General features: G+C 50.4%; 1 protein-coding gene across 1 annotated transcript in view; it reads right to left on the minus strand.

The window, feature by feature from the left end:
* Positions 1–27069, minus strand: part of IL12RB2 (interleukin 12 receptor subunit beta 2) — a 69847-nt gene that overhangs the window by 15584 nt on the left and 27194 nt on the right. The window contains exons 9-10 of the mRNA XM_063939133.1: positions 13084–13281; positions 10848–10949 (exon numbers count right to left, since the gene is read on the minus strand). Coding sequence (XP_063795203.1) covers positions 10848–10949; positions 13084–13281 — 300 coding nt within the window. The remainder of the gene's footprint in view (positions 1–10847; positions 10950–13083; positions 13282–27069) is intronic.

Raw genomic sequence — 27069 nt, forward strand, 5'->3', positions numbered from 1 at the left:
CAGTCTATATTAGCAGCAGACACAGTACGTTAGTCCACGGCTGTAGCTACCTCTGTGTCGGCACTCAGCAGTCCATCCATAATTGTATACCACCTACCCGTGGTTTTTTTTTTTTTCGTTCTTCTTTGTACATACTACTATAGAGTATAGTAGCTTACTGTAGCAGTCTGCGGTGCTGCTGAGCTGACAGTGTCCAGCAGGTCCGTCATCAGTCATCATTACCTAATAAATATATTATCTACCTGTCCGGCTGCAGTACTAGTGATATTATATATACATACATATATATATTGATTTCATCTCATTATTAATCATCCAGTCTATATTAGCAGCAGACACAGTACGTTAGTCCACGGCTGTAGCTACCTCTGAGTCGGCACTCAGCAGTCCATCCATAATTGTATACCACCTACCCGTGGTTTTTTTTTTTTCGTTCTTCTTTGTACATACTACTATAGTATAGTAGCTTACTGTAGCAGTCTGCGGTGCTGCTGAGCTGACAGTGTCCAGCAGGTCCGTCATCAGTCATCATTACCTAATAAATATATTATCTACCTGTCCGGCTGCAGTACTAGTGATATTATATATACATACATATATATATTGATTTCATCTCATTATCAATCATCCAGTCTATATTAGCAGCAGACACAGTACGTTAGTCCACGGCTGTAGCTACCTCTGTGTCGGCACTCGGCAGTCCATCCATAATTGTATACCACCTACCCGTGGTTTTTTTTTTCTTTCTTCTTTGTACATACTACTATAGAGTATAGTAGCTTACTGTAGCAGTCTGCGGTGCTGCTGAGCTGACAGTGTCCAGCAGGTCCGTCATCAGTCATCATTACCTAATAAATATATTATCTACCTGTCCGGCTGCAGTACTAGTGATATTATATATACATACATATATATATTGATTTCATCTCATTATCAATCATCCAGTCTATATTAGCAGCAGACACAGTACGTTAGTCCACGGCTGTAGCTACCTCTGTGTCGGCACTCAGCAGTCCATCCATAATTGTATACCACCTACCCGTGGTTTTTTTTTTTTCGTTCTTCTTTGTACATACTACTATAGTATAGTAGCTTACTGTAGCAGTCTGCGGTGCTGCTGAGCTGACAGTGTCCAGCAGGTCCGTCATCAGTCATCATTACCTAATAAATATATTATCTACCTGTCCGGCTGCAGTACTAGTGATATTATATATACATACATATATATATTGATTTCATCTCATTATCAATCATCCAGTCTATATTAGCAGCAGACACAGTACGTTAGTCCACGGCTGTAGCTACCTCTGTGTCGGCACTCGGCAGTCCATCCATAAGTATACTGGTATCCATCCATCTCCATTGTTTACCTGAGGTGCCTTTTAGTTGTGCCTATTAAAATATGGAGAACAAAAATGTTGAGGTTCCAAAATTAGGGAAAGATCAAGATCCACTTCCACCTCGTGCTGAAGCTGCTGCCACTAGTCATGGCCGAGACGATGAAATGCCAGCAACGTCGTCTGCCAAGGCCGATGCCCAATGTCATAGTACAGAGCATGTCAAATCCAAAACACCAAATATCAGTAAAAAAAGGACTCCAAAACCTAAAATAAAATTGTTGGAGGAGAAGCGTAAACTTGCCAATATGCCATTTACCACACGGAGTGGCAAGGAACGGCTGAGGCCCTGGCCTATGTTCATGGCTAGTGGTTCAGCTTCACATGAGGATGGAAGCACTCAGCCTCTCGCTAGAAAACTGAAAAGACTCAAGCTGGCAAAAGCACTGCAAAGAACTGTGCGTTCTTCGAAATCCCAAATCCACAAGGAGAGTCCAATTGTGTCGGTTGCGATGCCTGACCTTCCCAACACTGGACGTGAAGAGCATGCGCCTTCCACCATTTGCACGCCCCCTGCAAGTGCTGGAAGGAGCACCCGCAGTCCAGTTCCTGATAGTCAGATTGAAGATGTCAGTGTTGAAGTACACCAGGATGAGGAGGATATGGGTGTTGCTGGCGCTGGGGAGGAAATTGACCAGGAGGATTCTGATGGTGAGGTGGTTTGTTTAAGTCAGGCACCCGGGGAGACACCTGTTGTCCGTGGGAGGAATATGGCCACTGACATGCCTGGTGAAAATACCAAAAAAATCAGCTCTTCGGTGTGGAAGTATTTCAACAGAAATGCGGACAACAGGTGTCAAGCCGTGTGTTGCCTTTGTCAAGCTGTAATAAGTAGGGGTAAGGACGTTAACCACCTCGGAACATCCTCCCTTATACTATGAAAAATATATAGAGTGATGCAACTTGCGCCTTCCTAGCTGCAGCTCAGTCCTGCTCACAAGAACACCACCTCTTTAATTGACATATATTTTAACACACAGAAGAGCGGTCCTCAGGCGCTGCTAGGTTTTCTCAAAATAATTTCGTGAACACAGGTCTGTAGATATATATGAGAAGAGATCACCACAGCATCATAATAATCAACTCTGATCTTTTCTGGAGTGGTCTCCTTTACTCACCGTTAAACAGTGAGATGCATGCACATAAAGGTATCTTTTTACTTGATATTCCACTTATTCATAATGGACTGTACTCATATGGAACAACACTCACCTGGGTCAAAGGACCCTATATGCACAAAAAGGTTTCTTTTTCCTCAAGGTGTCCTTCACAGCACATCCAAGTCCAAAAAATTCACCAGATAAAATCCAAAAGGGTATAAAAGGATTTTATTTACTTGAAACAGGATCCATAAAATGATTAAAAAAGGTTCTTTTAATTTTTTGTAAAATGCAAAAGAATAACAAAAACACTAATAACAAAAACCTGGAGGGCATATAATTTTTGTATCACTCTATACCCATCGGCGTTAGGAATGCAAAAGATAAGGAGTCAAGCTGATTCACCTCATTGTTCCCGGGAAAAACAAAATGGGGAACCTCCAATTGCTCCTTAAATTTGGATGGTATGCAGACCAAGATGGAATAAAGCCAATAGGTAAAATAAGAGTGAATGCCAGTCTCCAGGAATACCTCAACACCAACGCGTTTCGGAAATCCTTTTCCTTCCTCAGGGTGTCTGAGGAAGGAAAAGGATTTCCGAAACGCGTTGGTGTTGAGGTATTCCCTTATACGTCACCTGCAGCGCATTCATAATAAGTCAGTGACAAGTTCAAAAACTTTGGGTGACAGCGGAAGCAGTCCACTGACCAGTAAATCCCTTCCTCTTGTAACCAAGCTCACGCAAACCACCCCACCAACTCCCTCAGTGTCAATTTCCTCCTTCCCCAGGAATGCCAATAGTCCTGCAGGCCATGTCACTGGCAATTCTGACGATTCCTCTCCTGCCTGGGATTCCTCCGATGCATCCTTGCGTGTAACGCCTACTGCTGCTGGCGCTGCTGTTGTTGCTGCTGGGAGTCGATGGTCATCCCAGAGGGGAAGTCGTAAGACCACTTTTACTACTTCCACCAAGCAATTGACTGTCCAACAGTCCTTTGCGAGGAAGATGAAATATCACAGCAGTCATCCTACTGCAAAGCGGATAACTGAGGCCTTGGCATCCTGGGTGGTGAGAAACGTGGTTCCGGTATCCATCATTACTGCAGAGCCAACTAGAGACTTGTTGGAGGTACTGTGTCCCCGGTACCAAATACCATCTAGGTTCCATTTCTCTAGGCAGGCGATACCGAAAATGTACACAGACCTCAGAAAAAGAGTCACCAGTGTCCTAAAAAATGCAGCTGTACCCAATGTCCACTTAACCACGGACATGTGGACAAGTGGAGCAGGGCAGGGTCAGGACTATATGACTGTGACAGCCCACTGGGTAGATGTATGGACTCCCGCCGCAAGAACAGCAGCGGCGGCACCAGTAGCAGCATCTCGCAAACGCCAACTCTTTCCTAGGCAGGCTACGCTTTGTATCACCGGTTTCCAGAATACGCACACAGCTGAAAACCTCTTACGGCAACTGAGGAAGATCATCGCGGAATGGCTTACCCCAATTGGACTCTCCTGTGGATTTGTGGCATCGGACAACGCCAGCAATATTGTGTGTGCATTAAATATGGGCAAATTCCAGCACGTCCCATGTTTTGCACATACCTTGAATTTGGTGGTGCAGAATTATTTAAAAAACGACAGGGGCGTGCAAGAGATGCTGTCGGTGGCCAGAAGAATTGCGGGACACTTTCGGCGTACAGGCACCACGTACAGAAGACTGGAGCACCACCAAAAACTACTGAACCTGCCCTGCCATCATCTGAAGCAAGAAGTGGTAACGAGGTGGAATTCAACCCTCTATATGCTTCAGAGGTTGGAGGAGCAGCAAAAGGCCATTCAAGCCTATACAATTGAGCACGATATAGGAGGTGGAATGCACCTGTCTCAAGCGCAGTGGAGAATGATTTCAACGTTGTGCAAGGTTCTGATGCCCTTTGAACTTGCCACACGTGAAGTCAGTTCAGACACTGCCAGCCTGAGTCAGGTCATTCCCCTCATCAGGCTTTTGCAGAAGAAGCTGGAGACATTGAAGGAGGAGCTAACACGGAGCGATTCCGCTAGGCATGTGGGACTTGTGGATGGAGCCCTTAATTCGCTTAACAAGGATTCACGGGTGGTCAATCTGTTGAAATCAGAGCACTACATTTTGGCCACCGTGCTCGATCCTAGATTTAAAGCCTACCTTGGATCTCTCTTTCCGGCAGACACAAGTCTGCTGGGGTTGAAAGACCTGCTGGTGAGAAAATTGTCAAGTCAAGCGGAACGCGACCTGTCAACATCTCCTCCTTCACATTCTCCCGCAACTGGGGGTGCGAGGAAAAGGCTCAGAATTCCGAGCCCACCCGCTGGCGGTGATGCAGGGCAGTCTGGAGCGACTGCTGATGCTGACATCTGGTCCGGACTGAAGGACCTGACAACGATTACGGACATGTCGTCTACTGTCACTGCATATGATTCTCTCAACATTGAAAGAATGGTGGAGGGTTATATGAGTGACCGCATCCAAGTAGGCACGTCACACAGTCCGTACTTATACTGGCAGGAAAAAGAGGCAATTTGGAGGCCCTTGCACAAACTGGCTTTATTCTACCTAAGTTGCCCTCCCACAAGTGTGTACTCCGAAAGAGTGTTTAGTGCCGCCGCTCACCTTGTCAGCAATCGGCGTACGAGGTTACATCCAGAAAATGTGGAGAAGATGATGTTCATTAAAATGAATTATAATCAATTCCTCCGTGGAGACATTGACCAGCAGCAATTGCCTCCACAAAGTACACAGGGAGCTGAGATGGTGGATTCCAGTGGGGACGAATTGATAATCTGTGAGGAGGGGGATGTACACGGTGATATATCGGAGGATGATGATGAGGTGGACATCTTGCCTCTGTAGAGCCAGTTTGTGCAAGGAGAGATTAATTGCTTCTTTTTTGGTGGGGGTCCAAACCAACCCGTCATTTCAGTCACAGTCGTGTGGCAGACCCTGTCACTGAAATGATGGGTTGGTTAAAGTGTGCATGTCCTGTTTATACAACATAAGGGTGGGTGGGAGGGCCCAAGGACAATTCCATCTTGCACCTCTTTTTTCTTTAATTTTTCTTTGCGTCATGTGCTGTTTGGGGAGGGTTTTTTGGAAGGGACATCCTGCGTGACACTGCAGTGCCACTCCTAGATGGGCCCGGTGTTTGTGTCGGCCACTAGGGTCGCTTATCTTACTCACACAGCTACCTCATTGCGCCTCTTTTTTTCTTTGCGTCATGTGCTGTTTGGGGAGGGTTTTTTGGAAGGGACATCCTGCGTGACACTGCAGTGCCACTCCTAGATGGGCCCGGTGTTTGTGTCGGCCACTAGGGTCGCTTATCTTACTCACACAGCTACCTCATTGCGCCTCTTTTTTTCTTTGCGTCATGTGCTGTTTGGGGAGGGTTTTTTGGAAGGGACATCCTGCGTGACACTGCAGTGCCACTCCTAGATGGGCCCGGTGTTTGTGTCGGCCACTAGGGTCGCTTATCTTACTCACACAGCTACCTCATTGCGCCTCTTTTTTTCTTTGCGTCATGTGCTGTTTGGGGAGGGTTTTTTGGAAGGGACATCCTGCGTGACACTGCAGTGCCACTCCTAGATGGGCCCGGTGTTTGTGTCGGCCACTAGGGTCGCTTATCTTACTCACACAGCTACCTCATTGCGCCTCTTTTTTTCTTTGCGTCATGTGCTGTTTGGGGAGGGTTTTTTGGAAGGGACATCCTGCGTGACACTGCAGTGCCACTCCTAGATGGGCCCGGTGTTTGTGTCGGCCACTAGGGTCGCTTATCTTACTCACACAGCTACCTCATTGCGCCTCTTTTTTTCTTTGCGTCATGTGCTGTTTGGGGAGGGTTTTTTGGAAGGGACATCCTGCGTGACACTGCAGTGCCACTCCTAGATGGGCCCGGTGTTTGTGTCGGCCACTAGGGTCGCTTATCTTACTCACACAGCTACCTCATTGCGCCTCTTTTTTTCTTTGCGTCATGTGCTGTTTGGGGAGGGTTTTTTGGAAGGGACATCCTGCGTGACACTGCAGTGCCACTCCTAGATGGGCCCGGTGTTTGTGTCGGCCACTAGGGTCGCTTATCTTACTCACACAGCTACCTCATTGCGCCTCTTTTTTTCTTTGCGTCATGTGCTGTTTGGGGAGGGTTTTTTGGAAGGGACATCCTGCGTGACACTGCAGTGCCACTCCTAGATGGGCCCGGTGTTTGTGTCAGCCACTAGGGTCGCTTATCTTACTCACACAGCTACCTCATTGCGCCTCTTTTTTTCTTTGCGTCATGTGCTGTTTGGGGAGGGTTTTTTGGAAGGGACATCCTGCGTGACACTGCAGTGCCACTCCTAGATGGGCCCGGTGTTTGTGTCGGCCACTAGGGTCGCTTATCTTACTCACACAGCTACCTCATTGCGCCTCTTTTTTTCTTTGCGTCATGTGCTGTTTGGGGAGGGTGTTTTGGAAGGGACATCCTGCGTGACACTGCAGTGCCACTCCTAGATGGGCCCGGTGTTTGTGTCGGCCACTAGGGTCGCTTATCTTACTCACACAGCTACCTCATTGCGCCTCTTTTTTTCTGTGCGTCATGTGCTGTTTGGGGAGGGTTTTTTGGAAGGGACATCCTTCGTGACACTGCAGTGCCACTCCTAGATGGGCCCGGTGTTTGTGTCGGCCACTAGGGTCGCTTATCTTACTCACACAGCTACCTCATTGCGCCTCTTTTTTTCTTTGCGTCATGTGCTGTTTGGGGAGGGTTTTTTGGAAGGGACATCCTGCGTGACACTGCAGTGCCACTCCTAGATGGGCCCGGTGTTTGTGTCGGCCACTAGGGTCGCTTATCTTACTCACACAGCTACCTCATTGCGCCTCTTTTTTTCTTTGCGTCATGTGCTGTTTGGGGAGGGTTTTTTGGAAGGGACATCCTGCGTGACACTGCAGTGCCACTCCTAGATGGGCCCGGTGTTTGTGTCGGCCACTAGGGTCGCTTATCTTACTCACACAGCTACCTCATTGCGCCTCTTTTTTTCTTTGCGTCATGTGCTGTTTGGGGAGGGTTTTTTGGAAGGGACATCCTGCGTGACACTGCAGTGCCACTCCTAGATGGGCCCGGTGTTTGTGTCGGCCACTAGGGTCGCTTATCTTACTCACACAGCTACCTCATTGCGCCTCTTTTTTTCTTTGCGTCATGTGCTGTTTGGGGAGGGTGTTTTGGAAGGGACATCCTGCGTGACACTGCAGTGCCACTCCTAGATGGGCCCGGTGTTTGTGTCGGCCACTAGGGTCGCTTATCTTACTCACACAGCTACCTCATTGCGCCTCTTTTTTTCTGTGCGTCATGTGCTGTTTGGGGAGGGTTTTTTGGAAGGGACATCCTTCGTGACACTGCAGTGCCACTCCTAGATGGGCCCGGTGTTTGTGTCGGCCACTAGGGTCGCTTATCTTACTCACACAGCTACCTCATTGCGCCTCTTTTTTTCTTTGCGTCATGTGCTGTTTGGGGAGGGTTTTTTGGAAGGGACATCCTGCGTGACACTGCAGTGCCACTCCTAGATGGGCCCGGTGTTTGTGTCGGCCACTAGGGTCGCTTATCTTACTCACACAGCTACCTCATTGCGCCTCTTTTTTTCTTTGCGTCATGTGCTGTTTGGGGAGGGTTTTTTGGAAGGGACATCCTGCGTGACACTGCAGTGCCACTCCTAGATGGGCCCGGTGTTTGTGTCGGCCACTAGGGTCGCTTATCTTACTCACACAGCTACCTCATTGCGCCTCTTTTTTTCTTTGCGTCATGTGCTGTTTGGGGAGGGTTTTTTGGAAGGGACATCCTGCGTGACACTGCAGTGCCACTCCTAGATGGGCCCGGTGTTTGTGTCGGCCACTAGGGTCGCTTATCTTACTCACACAGCTACCTCATTGCGCCTCTTTTTTTCTTTGCGTCATGTGCTGTTTGGGGAGGGTTTTTTGGAAGGGACATCCTGCGTGACACTGCAGTGCCACTCCTAGATGGGCCCGGTGTTTGTGTCGGCCACTAGGGTCGCTTAGCTTAGTCATCCAGCGACCTAGGTGCAAATTTTAGGACTAAAAATAATATTGTGAGGTGTGAGGTATTCAGAATAGACTGAAAATGAGTGTAAATTATGGTTTTTGAGGTTAATAATACTTTGGGATCAAAATGACCCCCAAATTCTATGATTTAAGCTGTTTTTTAGTGTTTTTTGAAAAAAACACCCGAATCCAAAACACACCCGAATCCGACAAAAAAAATTCGGTGAGGTTTTGCCAAAACGCGGTCGAACCCAAAACACGGCCGCGGAACCGAACCCAAAACCAAAACACAAAACCCGAAAAATTTCCGGCGCTCATCTCTATTCTAAACCCACGGATCGGAATAACCTATTGGCACCTAACAGTTGTCATCCGAGATCCCTAATCCATGGCCTACCGTACTCTCAATTTATACGTGCCAGACGTATTATTTCTGATACTACACAAGCCGAAATACAAATTGACATTCTGTTACAGAAATTTTTAGATCGTGGCTATGACTTCGATCAACTACAGCTCACTAAAATTAAGGTCCTTAGCATGGATAGAGATTCTTTGCTGCTTCCTAAGATTACTGACACTACTACTAAATCTTTACCTTGGGTAACTCAATTCACGACTGCCAGTAGTTCCATTAATAAAATCTCTAAGAAACTCTGGCCTATTGTTGAAACAGACCCTGATTGCAAGCTTTCTAATACCAAATTGATGCCGTGTTATAAACGTGGCCGTAACATCCGAGATATCCTAGTTAAGGCTGACATATCTGAACCTGCTCCTAGCCTATATCGGGGTAAACTGGGCTGCATACGTTGTACATGTGTGACATGTAAGTTTCTTATCCCTGGTGATGTTTTTAATCACCCACATACTGGCAAGACATTGTATATTAAACATAGATTAACATGTAACACTAAATTTACAGTGTATCAGATAATCTGCCCATGTGGTCTGTCCTACATCGGGAAGACCGAACGTCCCTTTAAAGAACGTATGGCAGCACATGGGTCGGCCATTAAGGCCGCACTGATTTCTGGAACGAGTGACCAGCCAGTTGCGAGACATTTTGCACTGGCACCTCATAATCTAACTACCCTCAAATATAGAATGAGTGACCACATTCCACAATCATTACGTGGTGGTAATCGTGGTCATAAATTATTACAATGTGAAGCACGCTGGATTTTCCGATTGGGCACCATAGCGCCTAGAGGACTTAATGAATATTCAGGTATTAGTGTCCTAGCTAACGATAATTAATCTGTGACTAAATACTCAATATTCATTGAAGTGATATTGTTATTGCTTTATATGTATGTGTTTTCAGCTTAATATATTTACTAGTCCTGTTGCCACTTTGATTGATTATGTCAGTATTTATCGTTGCATCTTGATCAGCTGTTATAACAGCACTTTTGTCTAATATATCCATATTGTCTCGTTTTATTGGGGCTATATGGTTCATAGCATGTTGCATAATTAATGTAGTAGTATTCTTGCTAGGCATTTGTATGTCATTTAGTGATTATGTTTTTGTCTGCCATCATAATATGTATGTGTTTGTATATGATTGTTATTGTTTTGATGTTGCTCTGGTTACGGGTGCCGTCTGTCATTCTCTACAGTGCGCCATGACGTCACCCGCTATGCGCCCGCCGGGTGTGCAGTCCCGCTGTAGCGCTTGGTCCACACGTGGTGATCACCTATTTAAGGTATGTTGTGTTCATTGTGTTTGTATTACCTGACGAAAATGCCACAGTATTAAAACGGGCATTGAAACGTTGTATTTCTACTTAAGTCTCAAGCGTTAATCATTGGAGTGCCGCACCACCTCTGCTGTCTGTATATATATATATATATATATATTTATATATATATATATATAGGTGTATATACGGTATATATATGTGTAGATATGTATATGTGTGTGTGTGTGTGTGTGTGTGTGTATATATATATACACACACTAGTTTTACGGTCCCAGCATATACTGGGTCACCTCAGTCCCCACCCCCGTGCTTGGCTCCACCCAGTTCTGGAACCCCCACCCCCATGCAAATCCTGCGTTTGCCACTGTAATCTAGTAGTCTTGGGAGATCTACCTCTGGAGTGTCCACTAGACACCAGTGTATAAGGTTTATATTGCCTACTAGCCACCATTATTGTGTACTGGTCAGTAGAATATGTCGTGTTTGGCTATTAGCTGATGTGATGGGTGGGGATAAGTCTTCTAATATAATAAGTGTGGTGATAATAATAATAATTACATATCTATAAACAGATCAGTACCTTTCTGTTGCGTTGCGCCCGTTGTGACTGAAGGAACCCCAGCTTTTCCCGCCCGCAGCAAGTAGACACGGAACTGGTAACAGACATAGGGCTGCAAAAGACCTACACACAAAGATCTTGTTATTACATTGTCTGTATTGTTATACTGCTACCTTCGGTTCTAAGGATGAGAATACTCTATATAAACACTCATATAAATTCAGGCTTCTGATTGGCACAAAATACCACTCAGACCAGCTAAAATCTCCTCAGTGGAAAAACGGGCCTGAGCTGTATAACCACAGATAATAAACAGTAAAAACCCTCAAATAGAGAAAAATAAGGCGAACACCTCTATGAATCCTGCCGCAACAAGATAATAGGGTCTCTCTCCTAAATGGTGAAAGCGGATTGGCGCTGGATAAAGGAACAGGACAAAGCTGGAGGTTTGGTGGGTCATTAAAACAAAACAGGCAAACAAGCATAGAATAAAAAACATTTAATAAAAAAATGAATAGTCCTTGATATCTACATAAATATTTCCCACCATATATTTGACAGATGGTTCTAATCCTGATTCCTAATACCATGAGCATCCTGCATTTGCACTAATAATTACTAACATACGGTCAGCTGACTGACGGGAGTATGTATGCAAGGCTCTTAGGGGCCTGTTCATCATCCGTTATGGGCCTGTTACTAGCGTTTCTGCATGTTTTGTAGTAACGGGCCCAGTCATTATTAGGGGCCAGATGGGTCCGCATACTATTCAGCAAACTTGGGAAACATGAAGTTTATGGGAGTTTGCCTGTGGGAGCCAACATTGGCGCTGGTTCCCGGAGCACGGCTCCTGTCTATGGGAAAGAGGTGCAGGGTTGTGAAGAGGGCGCCCTCAACACCATGCGGGTGATTCAGACCTGAGCGTTGAGCTGCGTTTTTTGCTGTCCTGCGTTCAGTTAGTCGCCGCCTACAGGGGGATTGTAAATTCGCTGTGCAAGTGTGCGTTCCTATGTGTACGCTGAGCTGCTAAAAATCAGAGTGTGCAGTCTGTACGCAGCCCAGGACTTACTCCTACAGTGCGATGAGAACAGGCTGATCGGGCTCGGAGCCGACGTCACACACCCGCCCTGAAAACGCTTTGGAACGCCTGCGTTTTTCCGGACACTCCCTGTAAACAGTCACTTGCCACCCACAAACGGCCTCTTCTAGTCAATCACTTTGCGAACGCCCGTGCGTTCGGATTTTTCGTGCCATCCCGTTGCTGACCGGCGATGCCCGTTGTTGTTGTCCAACATGCGTGCGCATGGCGGTGCATACGCATGCGCTGTTAGGACCCGATCGCCCGCTGTGTGAAGACGCACAGCAGCGATCAGATCTGAATGACCCCCTATGTGCCCACCGAGGTAAGTATGACTGCTACTTAGGACCGCAGGGACAGCTACTTTTCAGAGCAACTTACCCCACACTGGTAAGTAGCGTCTTGTTTTCCTTTGTGGAAAGGACCTTTGCTGTGCGGTGCGCGATGACGTCATCGCGCACCGCACATCATTTCAGCGGCGCTACTACAGTACAGGGGGCGTAACTGACCATGCCCCCTGTATGAAGCCACACCCCCTATTGCCGCCCGGGGCGCAAAAAGCCCCTGAACCGGCCCTGGACAGCGGCATCAGAGAGAGGGAATATTTCATGTGATGCTAGTAAATATGTGCACAATTTTATATTATTACCGATTACTGCGTCAGCAGACAGAGAGGGGGAGGGGGGGGGGGATGCTTCTCCCTCGCCCCCCGGTATCCATTCTGCACACTAAAAAATTACCTGTAACCATACCTGAACCTATATGGTAATAGAATTTCAGAGAGTTGATCACACGTTTGCAAAGACATGTTTAGCTGCTGAGCCGCGTCAAGGCCTCTCTGATATCAGCAGTCCTAACACTACATAATAGCAATGCCCACATAGGGCCATCTGATTTGTCTACAGTAAAGCCTCATGACTACGTCATTGTGCCGTTATCCTTACATTACTGGTATTATGGTACAATCTACTTCATGAGACATTAACTGAACTCCTATATATTAATTGACTAGTGGATGCTTTTATTTTGCAATGTATACCATTAGTGGAGCAGCAATAGAGTTTTAGGACAGCAACAAATATATATTTCTATAGACAGCAACAGCATGAAACCTATATCAGTGATCAGTGGCCCCACCTAGTGGTCAAGAAATAGACTGCTAGTGGATAAATGAATTACCTGATATTGTCACTGATCTATTGTGCTTGGGGACTTTAATCCAATTGGTTTGACTGTGATCTGTTCCTGTAGGTTCCTCCCATTCTACTATCTGATCCCCAGCCAACGATTCATTTCCTGTCTGCAGGTCCCAGGTGAGGGTCAGACTGTTCCCTGGGCCACGGGAGGTGGCGATGGCATTCGTGGGTCCCAGTAAACCTTGGTCCATAAAAAATATATATATTTATCACAGTACAGAACTGTACACATTTTTTTTTTAATCTAGGCATGGCGTAATGTGCAGGAGATCACTACTGGGGTATTTGCTAAAAATATTAAATATAATAATAATTAACATCTCAATAAACCCAAGATCTTGTCTCTTCTCCATTGAATGTTTTTATCAGGATCATGTGCTCAACTTCTGGGTCCCGCTATAGAAACTACTTGTAAATAATCTGCATTGTTAATGGTTTTCAAAGGCCTGTGGTTCAATCGATTGGATCAAAACCATGGGGTACACACGGAGAGATCCGAGCTTAAAATCTAAGCAATCTGACTAGAGCAGTCATTCCGACTAGGGGGGTCATTCCGAGTTGATCGCTCGCTAGCAGATTTTAGCAGCCGTGCAAACGCATTGTCGCCGCCAACCGGGGAGTGTATTTTTGCTTTGCAGAAGTGCGAGCGCCTGTGCAGCAGAGCGCCTGCAAAATCTTTTTGTGCAAAACAAGACCAGCCCTGTAGTTACTCTTCGTGTGCGTTGATTCTAACGACGGAGGGACGGCTTGTCGAAGTCGAAAATATTATAGACACACGCATCACGTACAAACCTCACACAGATGGCCTCCGTGCGGGTGCTTGTTCTGCCGTGCGTGCGCATACTCGCAAGCTACGTATAATCACTCCTGCAATCGTGCGTGTTAGCGCGTGGTATAAGTATTTACGGTAGCATATGCATTCGCATGGAAAAGCCTCAAAGACATATCTCATATTTAATTCACATAGCACAGAATTTACACATAGCCCACATGCACCACACCAGCGAGTTTCATTTATTTAAAAGGTACAACAACAGAGGGATTCGACTTTACAGGATATGAGGGGACAGAATTAGGTTAGGAGGTGGTGTTTGGTATCCAGCTGTACAGTATATTAAGAGCAATATTCCGGTAGCAGTTTGCAGAAGGTGGCACGCTCCTGCGCATAGTTATGCACAGGAACAGAATATTAATATCTCACTGTATTTACTGTACTCATGATATTCGGCGGGAACCCAGTGGAGAACATCTGCAAGTGCACCTGGACCAGGCATCGCCCACCTATTCAAACCAACCTATGACCCCTCATGTACTGTAAATGACCAGCCCTTTGACCTATGGGTGAAGAGATAACAGATTCCTTTGTTTCATGATTTGGACAAATGTATAAAAGCCACGCTACCTGGCCGGTCAGACACATTCTCTGAAGGTCATCTTTGCAGATTGACTGAGGACCGGATCCGGGTAGCGCTGGCGAACAAACGTATGTATCCATTGATTGTAGCCTGTTTCTCTTTGTGATTGTATTATTGTTGTTACCCCTTTTAGTAAATAACTGTTGGTGGGTCGGATCCCAACATATTTGAATACAATTGGTGTCGTGTCCCTTTCCTGCTAGGGGTTATACAGTGTATTCCGCCTCACGTGTAGCTACTCCGTGCTTCCCACGTGACGGCGTGCTTACGCAATGTGTACGCATCTGTTAGGGGTTTTACACACACACGCTTAGCGGTCGCAGCGGCCTGAACGAAGGTATATCTCAAGGTATTGCTTTTTCTTCCTGTCAGTTAATCAGTATTAACAGGCTTTTGACGTCACGCCTGCATTTTACCAAACACTCCCTGGTGTCAGTTGACACCCAGAAACGCCCTCTTCCTATCAATCTTCCTGCATTCGGCCGTGCGACTGGAATGTTTGTTACACTCTGTGCAAACCCACGATGCTCATTGTACCTGTACGACGCACCTGCGCATTGCGTTGCATGCGCAGAAATGCAGATTTTTAGTCTGATCGCTGTGTTGCGAACAATGGACGCTAGCGATCAACTCGGAATGACCCCCTAGATTGCCTAGAAATGATGCACAGATCTCTCGTGTGTAAGCCCCCCAGCGATAGCGATGCGCGGCCCTGCGCGTCACTATCGCCGGTGCAGGCACAATCTAGCACATCGCTCATTTCACCTGTGGCTCTCCAACTGTTGTAAAACTACACATCCCAGCATCCCCTTCCACAGTTCTAGCATTCCCTAATAGCAAAGATGTGGCAGGGCATGCTGGGACATGTAGTTTTACAACAGTTTGAGAGCCACAGGTTGGCCAGGCCTGATCTAGGGCATTGGGTCTTTAACCTATGGCCCTCCAGCTGATTTTGGTGTTCTTTAACTTTTATCTGTTGGTCTGTTGGTGAGATCTCGTGGTCATAATTTGCTAGTTAAGGGCCCTACACACTGGCAGATCCGCCGCCGAGCTGCCCGTGGCGGATACGACGACCCGACGGTGGGGGGGAGGTGACGTGGGGAGTGAAGTTTCTTCACTCCCCCCGTTACCCGGCATGCATGCTAATATGGACAATGTCGTCTGTATTGGCCTGCATGCATAAGCGACGGGGCACCAACGATGAAGGAGCGCAGGCCGCGCATCATTAATCGTTGGTGCCTACACACTGCACGATATGAATGAGTTCTTGTTCATTAATGAACGAGAACGTTCACATCGTGCAATGTTATCTGCCAGTGTGTAGAGCCCTTAAGTTAATTAACGGATAAACTGCCCATTTGTTCCCATTGTTCAGGGCTGTCCATTATCGCCCTAAGGACACCCATCAGGATAGTAATAAAACAATATACCTCTCATTAGCTGATGAGTCACTGTAACTTACACCCCTTTTCCACTAGAGTAGCACGGGTCACAGCCGTGTCGCCTGACACGGCTGCGACCCGTGCTACAGCCCCCTGCAGACAGCGCTCACCAACCCGGCAATTGCCGGGTTGGTGACGTGCTAGAGACGCGGCAGGGGCGGCACTGGGAGATCACATGATCTCCCAGCGCCGCCTTCCCTATGCACCGTTATTCTTCTCCAATTAAAGACTCTTCTAAGAACTGTAAATATTTAGGGCTATAATTCTGCTTGAATATGAGAATCATTTAGGATCTCAACTGCGAGGTTGCAATTAGGAAAATAGAGGCTCATTTGCATAATTAAGCCAAGGTTTAGGAGGAAATGAATTCTCATTTTGATATGATAGAGATGTTACTATTGAAAGCAGAAATGTCTTATTGATTCCTTATAATTTATCGGGTTTTATTTTTTGGATGCGGCTGCTTTGATGCATATTGCATTTTATGTTCCATGTTCTGTTGCTGCATTTCCTTGGCTCATATTGTAATGTAATGTAATGTATTTCATGGCATGAGCAATGCTTTATATTTAATAAAATAAATATAAATAAGAGCTTCTACTGAGAGCAGAATACGCATATGCAGAGTGGTAAGTAGCAGCTCCAGGGGTAAGTATGTAATAGTCGCGAGGCTGTGTGCGCTGGTCGCAGTGCTGTCTGCGTCGGCCATAGGTCAACATTTTGGAATCTGCTTCTAGATCAAGGCACAGGAATAGGGTGGAAAAAATAGGATTTTAATTACCTTCCGGTAAATCCTTTTCTCGTAGTCCGTAGAAGATGCTGGGGTCCATTTTAGTACCATGGGGTATAGACGGTTCCGCAGAGCCTTCGGCACTTTAAGACTTTAAGACGCTCTCCCCGTAGAGTACTGTGCAGATGGTGGCGCTCTCCCCGTAGAGTACTGTGCAGATGGTGGCGCTCTCCCCGTAGAGTACTGTGCAGATAGTGGCGCTCTCCCCGTAGAGTACTGTGCAGATGGTGGCGCTCTCCCCGTAGAGTACTGTGCAGATGGTGGCGCTCTCCCCGTAGAGTACTGTGCAGATGGTGGCGCTCTCCCCGTAGAGTACTGTGCAGATGGTGGCGCTCTCCCCGTAGAGTACTGTGCAGATGGTGATACTCTCCCCGTAGAGTACTGTGCAGATGGTGGCGCTCTCCCAGTAGAGTACTGTGCAGATGGTGGCGCTCTCCCCGTAGAGTACTGTGCAGATGGTGACGCTCTCCCCGTAGAGTACTGTGCAGATGGTGACGCTCTCCCCGTAGAGTACTGTGCGGATGGTGGCGCTCTCCCCGTAGAGTACTGTGCGGATGGTGGCGCTCTCCCCGTAGAGTACTGTGCGGATGGTGGCGCTCTCCCCGTAGAGTACTGTGCGGATGGTGGCGCTCTCCCCGTAGAGTACTGTGCAGATGGTGGCGCTCTCCCCGTAGAGTACTGTGCAGATGGTGGTGCTCTCCCCGTAGAGTACTGTGCAGATGGTGGCGCTCTCCCCGTAGAGTACTGTGCAGATGGTGGCGCTCTCCCCGTAGAGTACTGTGCAGATGGTGGAGCTCTCCCCGTAGAGCACTGCACAGGTGGTGGCGCTCTCCCAGTAGAGTACTGCGCAGATGGTGGCGCTCTCCCCGTAGAGTACTGTGCAGATGGTGGCGCTCTCCCCGTAGAGTACTGTGCAGATGGTGGAGGTCTCCCCGTAGAGTACTGTGCAGATGGTGGCGCTCTCCCCGTAGAGTACTGTGCAGATGGTGGCGCTCTCCCCGTAGAGTACTGCGCAGATGGTGGAGCTCTCCCCGTAGAGTACTGTGCAGATGGTGGCGCTCTCCCCGTAGAGTACTGTGCAGATGGTGGCGCTCTCCCCGTAGAGTACTGTGCAGATGGTGGCACTCTCCCCGTAGAGTACTGTGCAGATGATGGAACTCTCCCCGTAGAGTACTGTGCAGATGGTGGCGCTCTCCCCGTAGAGTACTGTGCAGATGGTGGCGCTCTCCCCGTAGAGTACTGTGCAGATGGTGGAGCTCTCCCCGTAGAGTACTGTGCAGATGGTGGCGCTCTCCCCGTAGAGTACTGTGCAGATGGTGGCGCTCTCCCCGTAGAGTACTGTGCAGATGATGGAACTCTCCCCGTAGAGTACTGTGCAGATGGTGGCGCTCTCCCCGTAGAGTACTGTGCAGATGGTGGCGCTCTCCCCGTAGAGTACTGTGCAGATGATGGAACTCTCCCCGTAGAGTACTGTGCAGATGGTGGCGCTCTCCCCGTAGAGTACTGTGCAGATGGTGGCGCTCTCCCCGTAGAGTACTGTGCAGATGATGGAACTCTCCCCGTAGAGTACTGTGCAGATGGTGGTGCTCTCCCCGTAGAGTACTGTGCAGATGGTGGCGCTCTCCCCGTAGAGTACTGTGCAGATGGTGGCGCTCTCCCCGTAGAGCACTGTGCAGATGGTGGCGCTTTCCCCGTAGAGCACTGTGCAGATGGTGGCGCTCTCCCCGTAGAGTACTGTGCAGATGGTGGCGCTCACCCCGTAGAGTACTGTGCAGATGGTGGCGCTCTCCCAGTAGAGTACTGTGCAGATGGTGGCGGATACTGAAAGTTTAGCAAGCGTCTGCGATATCTGTAATACCTCCAGCGTTGCAGCCATAATAAATAGCAGTGCTGCTTAATTATGCCATTATCTGATTCATGGCTTTTTCGCTGTTTAAATAAGATTTTACTTACCGGTAAATCTATTTCTCGTAGTCCGTAGTGGATGCTGGGGACTCCGTAAGGACCATGGGGAATAGACGGGCTCCGCAGGAGACATGGGCACTTTAAGAAAGAATTTAGATTCTGGTGTGCTCTGGCTCCTCCCTCTATGTCCCTCCTCCAGACCTCAGTTAGAGAAACTGTGCCCGGTGGAGCTGACAGTACAAGGAAAGGATTTTGGTAATCCAGGGCAAGACACATACCAGCCACACCAATCACACCGTATAACTTGTGATAAACTTACCCAGTCAACAGTATGAACAACAACAGAGCATCAGGTCAACCCTGATGCAACTATAACATAACCCTTATTGCCGCAATAACTATATACAAGTATTGCAGAGGAAGTCCGCACTTGGGATGGGCGCCCAGCATCCACTACGGACTACGAGAAATAGATTTACCGGTAAGTAAAATCTTATTTTCTCTAACGTCCTAGTGGATGCTAGGGACTCCGTAAGGACCATGGGGATTATACCAAAGCTCCCAAACGGGCGGGAGAGTGCGGATGACTCTGCAGCACCGACTGAGCAAACACAAGGTCCTCCTCAGCCAGGGTATCAAACTTATAGAACTTTGCAAAAGTGTTTGAACCTGACCAAGTAGCCGCTCGGCACAGCTGTAATGCCGAGACCCCTCGGGCAGCCACCTATGAAGAGCCCATCTTCCTAGTTAAATGGGCCTTAACTGATTTTGGCAGCGGCAATCCAGACGCAGAATGAGCCTGCTGAATCGTGTTACAGATCCAGCAAGCAATAGTTTGCTTTGAAGCAGGAGCACCAAGCTTGTTGGAAGCATACAGGATAAACAAAGACTCTGTTTTCCTGACCCTAGCCGTTCTGGCTACATAAACCTTCAAAGCCCTGACCACATCAAGCAACTCGGAATCCTCCAAGTCAGTAGTAGCCACAGGCACCACAATAGGTTGATTTATATGAAAAGATGAAACCACTTTCGTCAGGAATTGTGGACGGGTCCTCAATTCTGCTCTATCCGCATGGAAAACCAGATAGGTCCTTTTATGTGACAAAGCCGCCAATTCTGACACACGCCTAGCCGAAGCCAAGGCTAGTAGCATGACCACCTTCCACATGAGATATTTCAATTCCACCGTTTTGAGTGGTTCAAACCAGTGGGATTTCAGGAAACTCAACACCACGTTAAGATCCCAAGGTGCCACTGGAGGCACAAAAGGGGGCTGAATATGCAGCACTCCCTTTACAAACGTCTGAACTTCAGGTAGAGAAGCCAGCTCCTTTTGAAAGAAAATGGATAGGGACGAAATCTGGACCCTAATGGAACCCAATTTTAAGCCCAAAGTCACTCCTGACTGTAGGAAGTGAAGGAAACGGCCCAGCTGGATTTCCTCCGTAGGGGCATTCCTGGCCTCACACCAAGCAACATATTTTCGCCATATACGGTGATAATGTTGAGCTGTCACGTCCTTCCTAGTCATTATCAGCGTAGGAATAACCTCATCCGGAATGCCTTTCTCTGCTAGGATCCGGCGTTCAACCGCCATGCCGTCAAACGCAGCCGCGGTAAGTCTTGGAACAGACAGGGCCCCTGTTGCAACAAGTCCTGTCTTAGAGGAAGAGGCCACGGGACCTCTGTGAGCATTTCTTGCAGATCTAGATACCAAGTCCTTCTTGGCCAATCCGGACAATGAGTATTGTTCTCACTCCTCTTTTTCTTATGATTCTCAGCACCTTGGGTATGAGAGGAAGAGGAGGAAATACATAGACCGACTGGAACACCCACGGTGTCACCAGTGCGTCCACAGCTATCGCCTGAGGGTCTCTTGACCTGGCGCAATACCTCTGTAGCTTTTTGTTGAGGCGGGATGCCATCATGTCCACCTGTGGCAGTTCCCACCGACTTGCAATCTGTGTGAAGACTTTTTGATGAAGTCACCACTCTCCCGGGTGGAGGTCGTGCCTGCTGAGGAAGTCTGCTTCCCAGTTGTCCACTCCCGGGATGAACACTGCTGACAGTGCGCTTACGTGATTCTCCGCCCAGCGAAGAATTCTGGTGGCTTCCGCCATTGCCACCCTGCTCCTTGTGCCGCCTTGTCGGTTTACATGAGCCACAGCGGTGATGTTGTCTGACTGAATCAGAACCGGTTGGTCGCGAAGCAGGGTCTCCGCTTGACGTAGGGCATTGTATATGGCCCTTAGTTCCAGGATGTCACCAGGACCCAGTCTTGAATGCCGAATCTGCGGTCCTCGAGAAGGTGAGCACTCTCCAGCCACCACAGGAGATAGGGTGATTAACCGATGCATCTGAAGATGTGATCCGGACAATTTGTCCAGTAAGTCCCATTTTGGCTTTAATAGGTTTCTGACCAGTGTCATGAGTTCCTGAGCTTTCTCTATCGGGAGATAAACCCTTTTCTGGTTTGTGTCCAGAATCATGCCCAGGAAAGGCAGACGAGTCGTAGGAATCAACTGCGACTTTGGAATATTTAGAATCCAGCCGTGTTGCCGTAACACTTCCAGAGAACGTGCTACGCTGATCAGCAACTGCTCTCTTGACCTCGCTTTTATGAGGAGATCGTCCAAGTATGGGATAATTGTGACCCCTTGCTTCTGTAAGCGGATCAGTATATGGTACGAAGTCTGCGCCCGTGCAAGTAAATCCCTGCTTACCTCTGTATACGTCTTATGCGCTGCCCTCAACCTGGGCTTCTGGGGTCGCTTCTTCGGAGCCCTCCCCGCCGTGGCCCAGCCGGAACTCGACGGCTAGAAAAGGACAAGAAACAGTCTTACTGCGGGGCCACTGGTTCCCTCCAGGGAATAGGTGGCACACCGGGGCAGCTGCGACGTTCACCGATTAGGTGAATGTCATCATCGGCCCGTGGGCCTCAGCTACCCAATCATCACCTATTGGCACTTGCGCACCGAGGTGTGAGCGGGTCCGCTAGGCCTAGCGGGATCCTGCAACCGGTGCTCGACACGGACAAATACACAACTCACAATTAGTACTTACGCAGGCAATCTTGTCAGCTTGCTTGAAGCGCCCCTCCGCTCCTGGGGAAAAAGGACGACAGCAACCTCCCTACAACTAAACAATGGCTAACAACAAACTGAGCCTAACTGTTAGAAACTACAACTTATTGGGCCGGCTACGTCTCCTAATCACTAACAGGTCAAGCAAGTGCAAGTTCAAATGCGAATACATTTATTATGAGGAGTACCTTGTCATCCGGTCCGTCACAGGTTCTGCTGCCCCTCCTGGTGAGGCCCCACTCCCCACGGTCCTTACCCACCTGGGAGCGTACACCCGACGCGAGGGTCAGCCGACCCTCCGCGCCTCACCTACAGCGCACCCCGCCGAGCGGCCGCACAGCACACTCGTCGAGGTACGCAAGGCACGGGGTTCCACCTATTAGGTCAACAGCCCGATGGTGTTCTCCTCCCCTGGTGGGTCTGTTACCGGGTCACCTTGTAATACCCTAATGCCCCACAGGCCTAGTGCCTGGCTTGCGCCCCGGGCCTAGTGCCCGCCTAACTGGCGCCCGTTGGGTGACCTGGGCCTAATACCCAGGGTCACCTTATTCGTCCCACTTGGCCACAAGGACTCAACAATAAGCCCCACGGGCCAGGAGGACCCGACTCGGTGCCCACGGGCCGGAGGGGCCCGACTAACTACCCACAGGCCGAGAGGGCCTGACCATGCCCACGGGCCTAGTGCCCGAACACCCGGTGGTCTAGTGGTAGGAGGCTCGGCGCGAGGCCGCTTACCGGGCCGTTGGGAGAGGCCGCGGTGGGGAGCTTCGTTAGCTCTTTCGCTTCCCACACACCGCGGCACTCTCCGCCGGGACTTCCGGTGGGCTCCTCTGTCCTGGCCGTTCCGACGTCTTCGTCCTCTTTCCGGGCGTAGACAGGTTCTTCCAGCTGTGACCTCTTCTGTCTTCTTTTGCCGCTTCCGGGCCGCTCTCGTCGTCGTCGTCGTCGCCGCCGCCGCTTCTGCCGCTTCCCGGGCACCGCCGCCGTCTTCTTTCTTCTTTTTCTTCTGGAGCTCTTCTCTGCTCCGTCCCCGGCGCCGACTGGCTGCTCCCGCTCCGCCGCGTCTGTTATAAGACGCTGGGAGGGGGCGGAGCTATGAAGCGACGAGCCTCGATTGGCTCGTCGCGGCATGTCCTGATTGGCTGACCGGGCGCGAGCCCTGATTGGCTCCCGCCCGGCGCCGCTCCGTGCCGCGATTGGAGGGGCTTGAATCCCAACGGATGCAAGCCCCTCCGCACTCGGGACCCGCCGCAATGCCGCCGCCGACCGAGGGAGTGGGGGCAAGCAACTGCCCCCGTCCCCCGCAACCCGCTGCCCTCTCACATTTCCCCCCCCTGTTTCCTTTGTAGTCCCTACAAAAATGCGAGCTGCGGCCCACTCAAAATCTGGGTCCGCAAAACGGGGGGACGGCACCCCAAGGGTAGTTCGCGTCGACCGCCTGGGCAGGGTTGCGGAGGCGGGGACGGGAACTTCTGACACCGAAGTCACCAGTTCTTCACTCCCGGCCGACTCTCCCGATGGTGGAGACCCTGGGACCCCTTCCGGCGGCGGCATCCACCAATCATCCTCCTCCGGGTCCGGAGTGTTCCCTGAGACTGTCTCCAGGGGAAGCAGATCCTCAAATAGGCAGGGACGCAGCATGTTCCTATGTAAGGTGCGGGCACGCCCACTCCCGTCTTCGGCCTTTACTTCGTAGACGGGGTTGTCAGGAGACACTCGCCGCTGCACAACGTAGGGCATCACCTCCCACCGTTCGCTCAACTTGTTCCCAGGACGTTTCTCGCGGACTAGCACTCTTTGCCCCTCCGCGAACGGTCCTCCTAGTGACCTCCCGGGGCTGGGGTGCAGGTTGGACCCGATGTTCCCCGCTGCCACCTCCTGGGCGAACGTCAGGCGGCGTTTCTGTTCCTCAATCCACCCACTGTGTGTCCACTCTTCCTCCTCCGCCGGTAGAGACAGATCGAGGTCCTGCAGGTCCTTCTCAGGTCGGCCGAACAACAGGAAATACGGCGAGAACCCAGTGGTCCGATGCACTCTGTTATTGTAGACCCACACCAATTCTGGAACGAAGTCGGGCCAACGTCGCTTCTTGTCAGCCTCCAGGACCCTCAGCATTTGTAGCAACGTCCGGTTGAATCGTTCGCAGGCCCCATTCCCCTGGGGGTGGTACGGGGTGGTCCTTGATTTATTCATGCCATAGGTGCGACACAACCGCTCCATCACCCGCCCCTGGAAGCACGCACCTTGATCCGAATGGAGGCGCTCCGGGCAGCCGTACCGCCGGATGAAATGCTCCACAATGGCCCTAGCCGCCGTGTCGGCCGTCTGGTCCCTGGTAGGGACAACCACTGTGAATTTGGTGAAGTGGTCGGTCATGACAATGGCATACTGGCACCCACGCACCGACTCTCCGATCAAAACATAGTCCACCATGAGGAGCTCCAGGGGTCTGGTGGTCCGGATGGTCTGCACCGGTGCCCGTTGTTCGCCACCTTTGGTGACTGCACACCTCCTACAGGTCTGACACACGCTTTCTACCAGGGTCTGCAACCCCGGGAAGAAATACTGTCGGCGGACCCATTGCAGGGTCTTCTCTGTACCAAAATGGGCGCCTTCTTCGTGGGCCTCTGTCACCAGGCCACGGGCCGACTCGCGGGGTAGAACCACCTGCCATACTTTCCGGAGCTCATGCTCGAGGTAAGCTTGGCGGCACAACACCCCTCCTCGTACGGCCAGTCGTTCCCACTGACGTACCAGCCTCCTGCCCCACGGGCTAAGCCGCAGCCTCTCCGCGGAGGTCGGCCAGTGGTCCCGCTCCTTCCACCCCCGTACATACCGCACCTCCGGGTCTTGCCCTTGGGCCGTAGCCCAGTCCGGCAAGGTCTGCTGTAGAAGAATCCCGCGTGCTGCCTTGGGCCCGTTCGGGCTGGGGGTCATCCGGGTAAGGTCAGGCATCTCCTGACCCTCTCTCTCTTCATCCGTGGGCCCCATAGGTAGCCCTACCGGATAGCGGGACAGGGCGTCTGCGTTGGCATTCGCCTTACCCGGCCGGTATCGAATCTTAAAGGAGAACTTGGCCAAGCGGGCTACCCAACGCTGCTCCAGGGCGCCCAACTTGGCCGTATGCAGATGTGACAGGGGGCTGTTATCCGTGACCACTTCGAAGTCGGTGGCGGTCAAGTACTCTGCAAACTTCTCGGTGACCGCCCAAACAACTGCCAGCAACTCCAGCTTGAACGAGCTGTAGTTGTCAGGGTTCCGCTCCGACTCCCGGAGACTCCGACTCCCATACGCGATGACTCGCTCCTGGCCCTCCTGTAACTGGGAGAGGACGGCCCCCAGGCCTTGGTGACTTCCGTCGGTGTATAATATGAATGGCTTATCGAAGTCCGCATAAGCCAGCACGGGTGCCTGGGTGAGGGCTTGTTTAAGCCCCGTGAAGGCAACCTCCTGTGCTTGGTCCCACGCCACTGCCCGATTCCGCACATCCGTGGCAACACCTCGCAACAGTCCATGCAGAGGGCCGGCAATTTTGGCAAAATCCCGAATGAACCGCCGATAATAGCCCACCAACCCCAGAAACGCCCTCACCTCCGTCACGTTGCCCGGGGTCTTCCATTCCTGGACTGCGGCAATTTTATCGGGGGTGGGCCGCACCCCTTCCTCTGAGACTACATGGCCCAGGTACTCCAGGCTGGACTTCAGGAGGTGGCACTTCCTTGGCTTCAATTTGAGGCCGTATTGCTCCAATCGCTGGAGCACTTGTTCCAGCCTCTGCAAGTGTTCCTCCAGGGTGGGGGCGAACACTATGATATCATCCAGGTAAATGAGGATTGCCTCGAAGTTCAAGTCCCCGAGACAGCGCTCCATAAGGCGCTGGAACGTGGCCGGTGCATTGGAGAGCCCGAAGGGCATTCGACAAAAATCAAAAAGCCCCATGGGCGTCACGAACGCCGTCTTCGCCTGATCCTTCTCCGCAACGGGCACCTGCCAGTACCCACTGGCCAGATCCAAGGTGGAGAAGAAGCGCGACTTCCCCAGGGCCGCCAACGACTCCTCAATGCGGGGCAAGGGATAAGCGTCCCGGACGGTGCAGCTGTTTAACCTCCGGTAGTCCACGCAGAATCGGATCGTCCCGTCCTTCTTCTTGACCAGCACGATGGGGGCAGCCCATGGGCTCTTACTCTCCCTGATGACGCCGTTGGCCAACATCTGCTGGATCATGGTCTTAACCTCTTGGTACAGCTTCGGGGGAATCTGCCGATAGCGCTCCCGAGCGGGCAGGCTGTCACCGGTGTTTATCTCATGCTCTATCTCGGTCGTGTGCCCAAAATCTTCCTCGCTGCGGGAGAACGACTTCTGTCGTGCCCACAACATGCGCTTTACCCGGTCCACCTCGGCGGTACTAAGGCCCTCCAGTGATACGTCCATCTGGTTCAGTATCACGTCCCCGTTCCACTCCGCGGTGGGTTCCTGTTTTTCCTCGAGGGCGACGGCCAACGTCCAAGGCTCGCATGCGTCTGGCTTTAAAGTAACCCTAGGGCCGGGTTCAATACCACCCTCGGGGATAGCCTCTAGATGGGCCAGCACTGACCTGCCCGGGATCTTAATTGGAGAGTTTCCCAGGTTGCACACCCGTAGGGGTACGGTACCATTCCGTACGACCGCTACGGTTCGGGCCAGCAGCAACCCGGCCTCCACTTGTCGGAACCAACAAGGCTCTATCACAACCTCCTTCCCTTCTAACCGCTGCTGTGCACGGACGGGTACTTCCAGGACCACCTCCTGTCTCGCCGGAACCCTCACCCTTTGATTATATCGCGTCTTGATCAAGCCGAGAGGATGCAGGGTTTCTATAGAGGCGGTCTCCTCCTTCTGCTGGACGACCCTCTGGAAAGCCTGCTGCACCGGCCTCTGTACACCCAGGTACTTCCAGTACTGGGGGCCCTTATCGTGTACAAGTACTCGATCTAGACTCCGTAGGATGTTCATCCCCAGAATCACCGGCCCATGGTGAAACTCTTCGCCACTCACCACTACGAACCCTTTTCTCCCAAGGGACTGCCCATACACCTCCACCTCAATCCACACGACACCTGTCACGGGAATGGGGAGGTTGTTTGCGGCCACTAGGGTTACCCAATTTCCGACGCTGGTGGTCGTGAGATGGGCATAATCTTCCCTAAACCGTTTCTCGGACATGGTGGACACTTGGGATCCGGTATCCAAAAGGCAACGTTGATCCCTCCCTCCTAGCTTTGCCACTACCGTGGGACACTCACCGAACAAGTCCGATGAGTTGACGACGTCTACTTGCGCGCCGCCTTCCCCCGC

This window comes from Pseudophryne corroboree, chromosome 9 (assembly GCF_028390025.1).
Source record: "Pseudophryne corroboree isolate aPseCor3 chromosome 9, aPseCor3.hap2, whole genome shotgun sequence".
NCBI lineage: Eukaryota > Metazoa > Chordata > Amphibia > Anura > Myobatrachidae > Pseudophryne > Pseudophryne corroboree.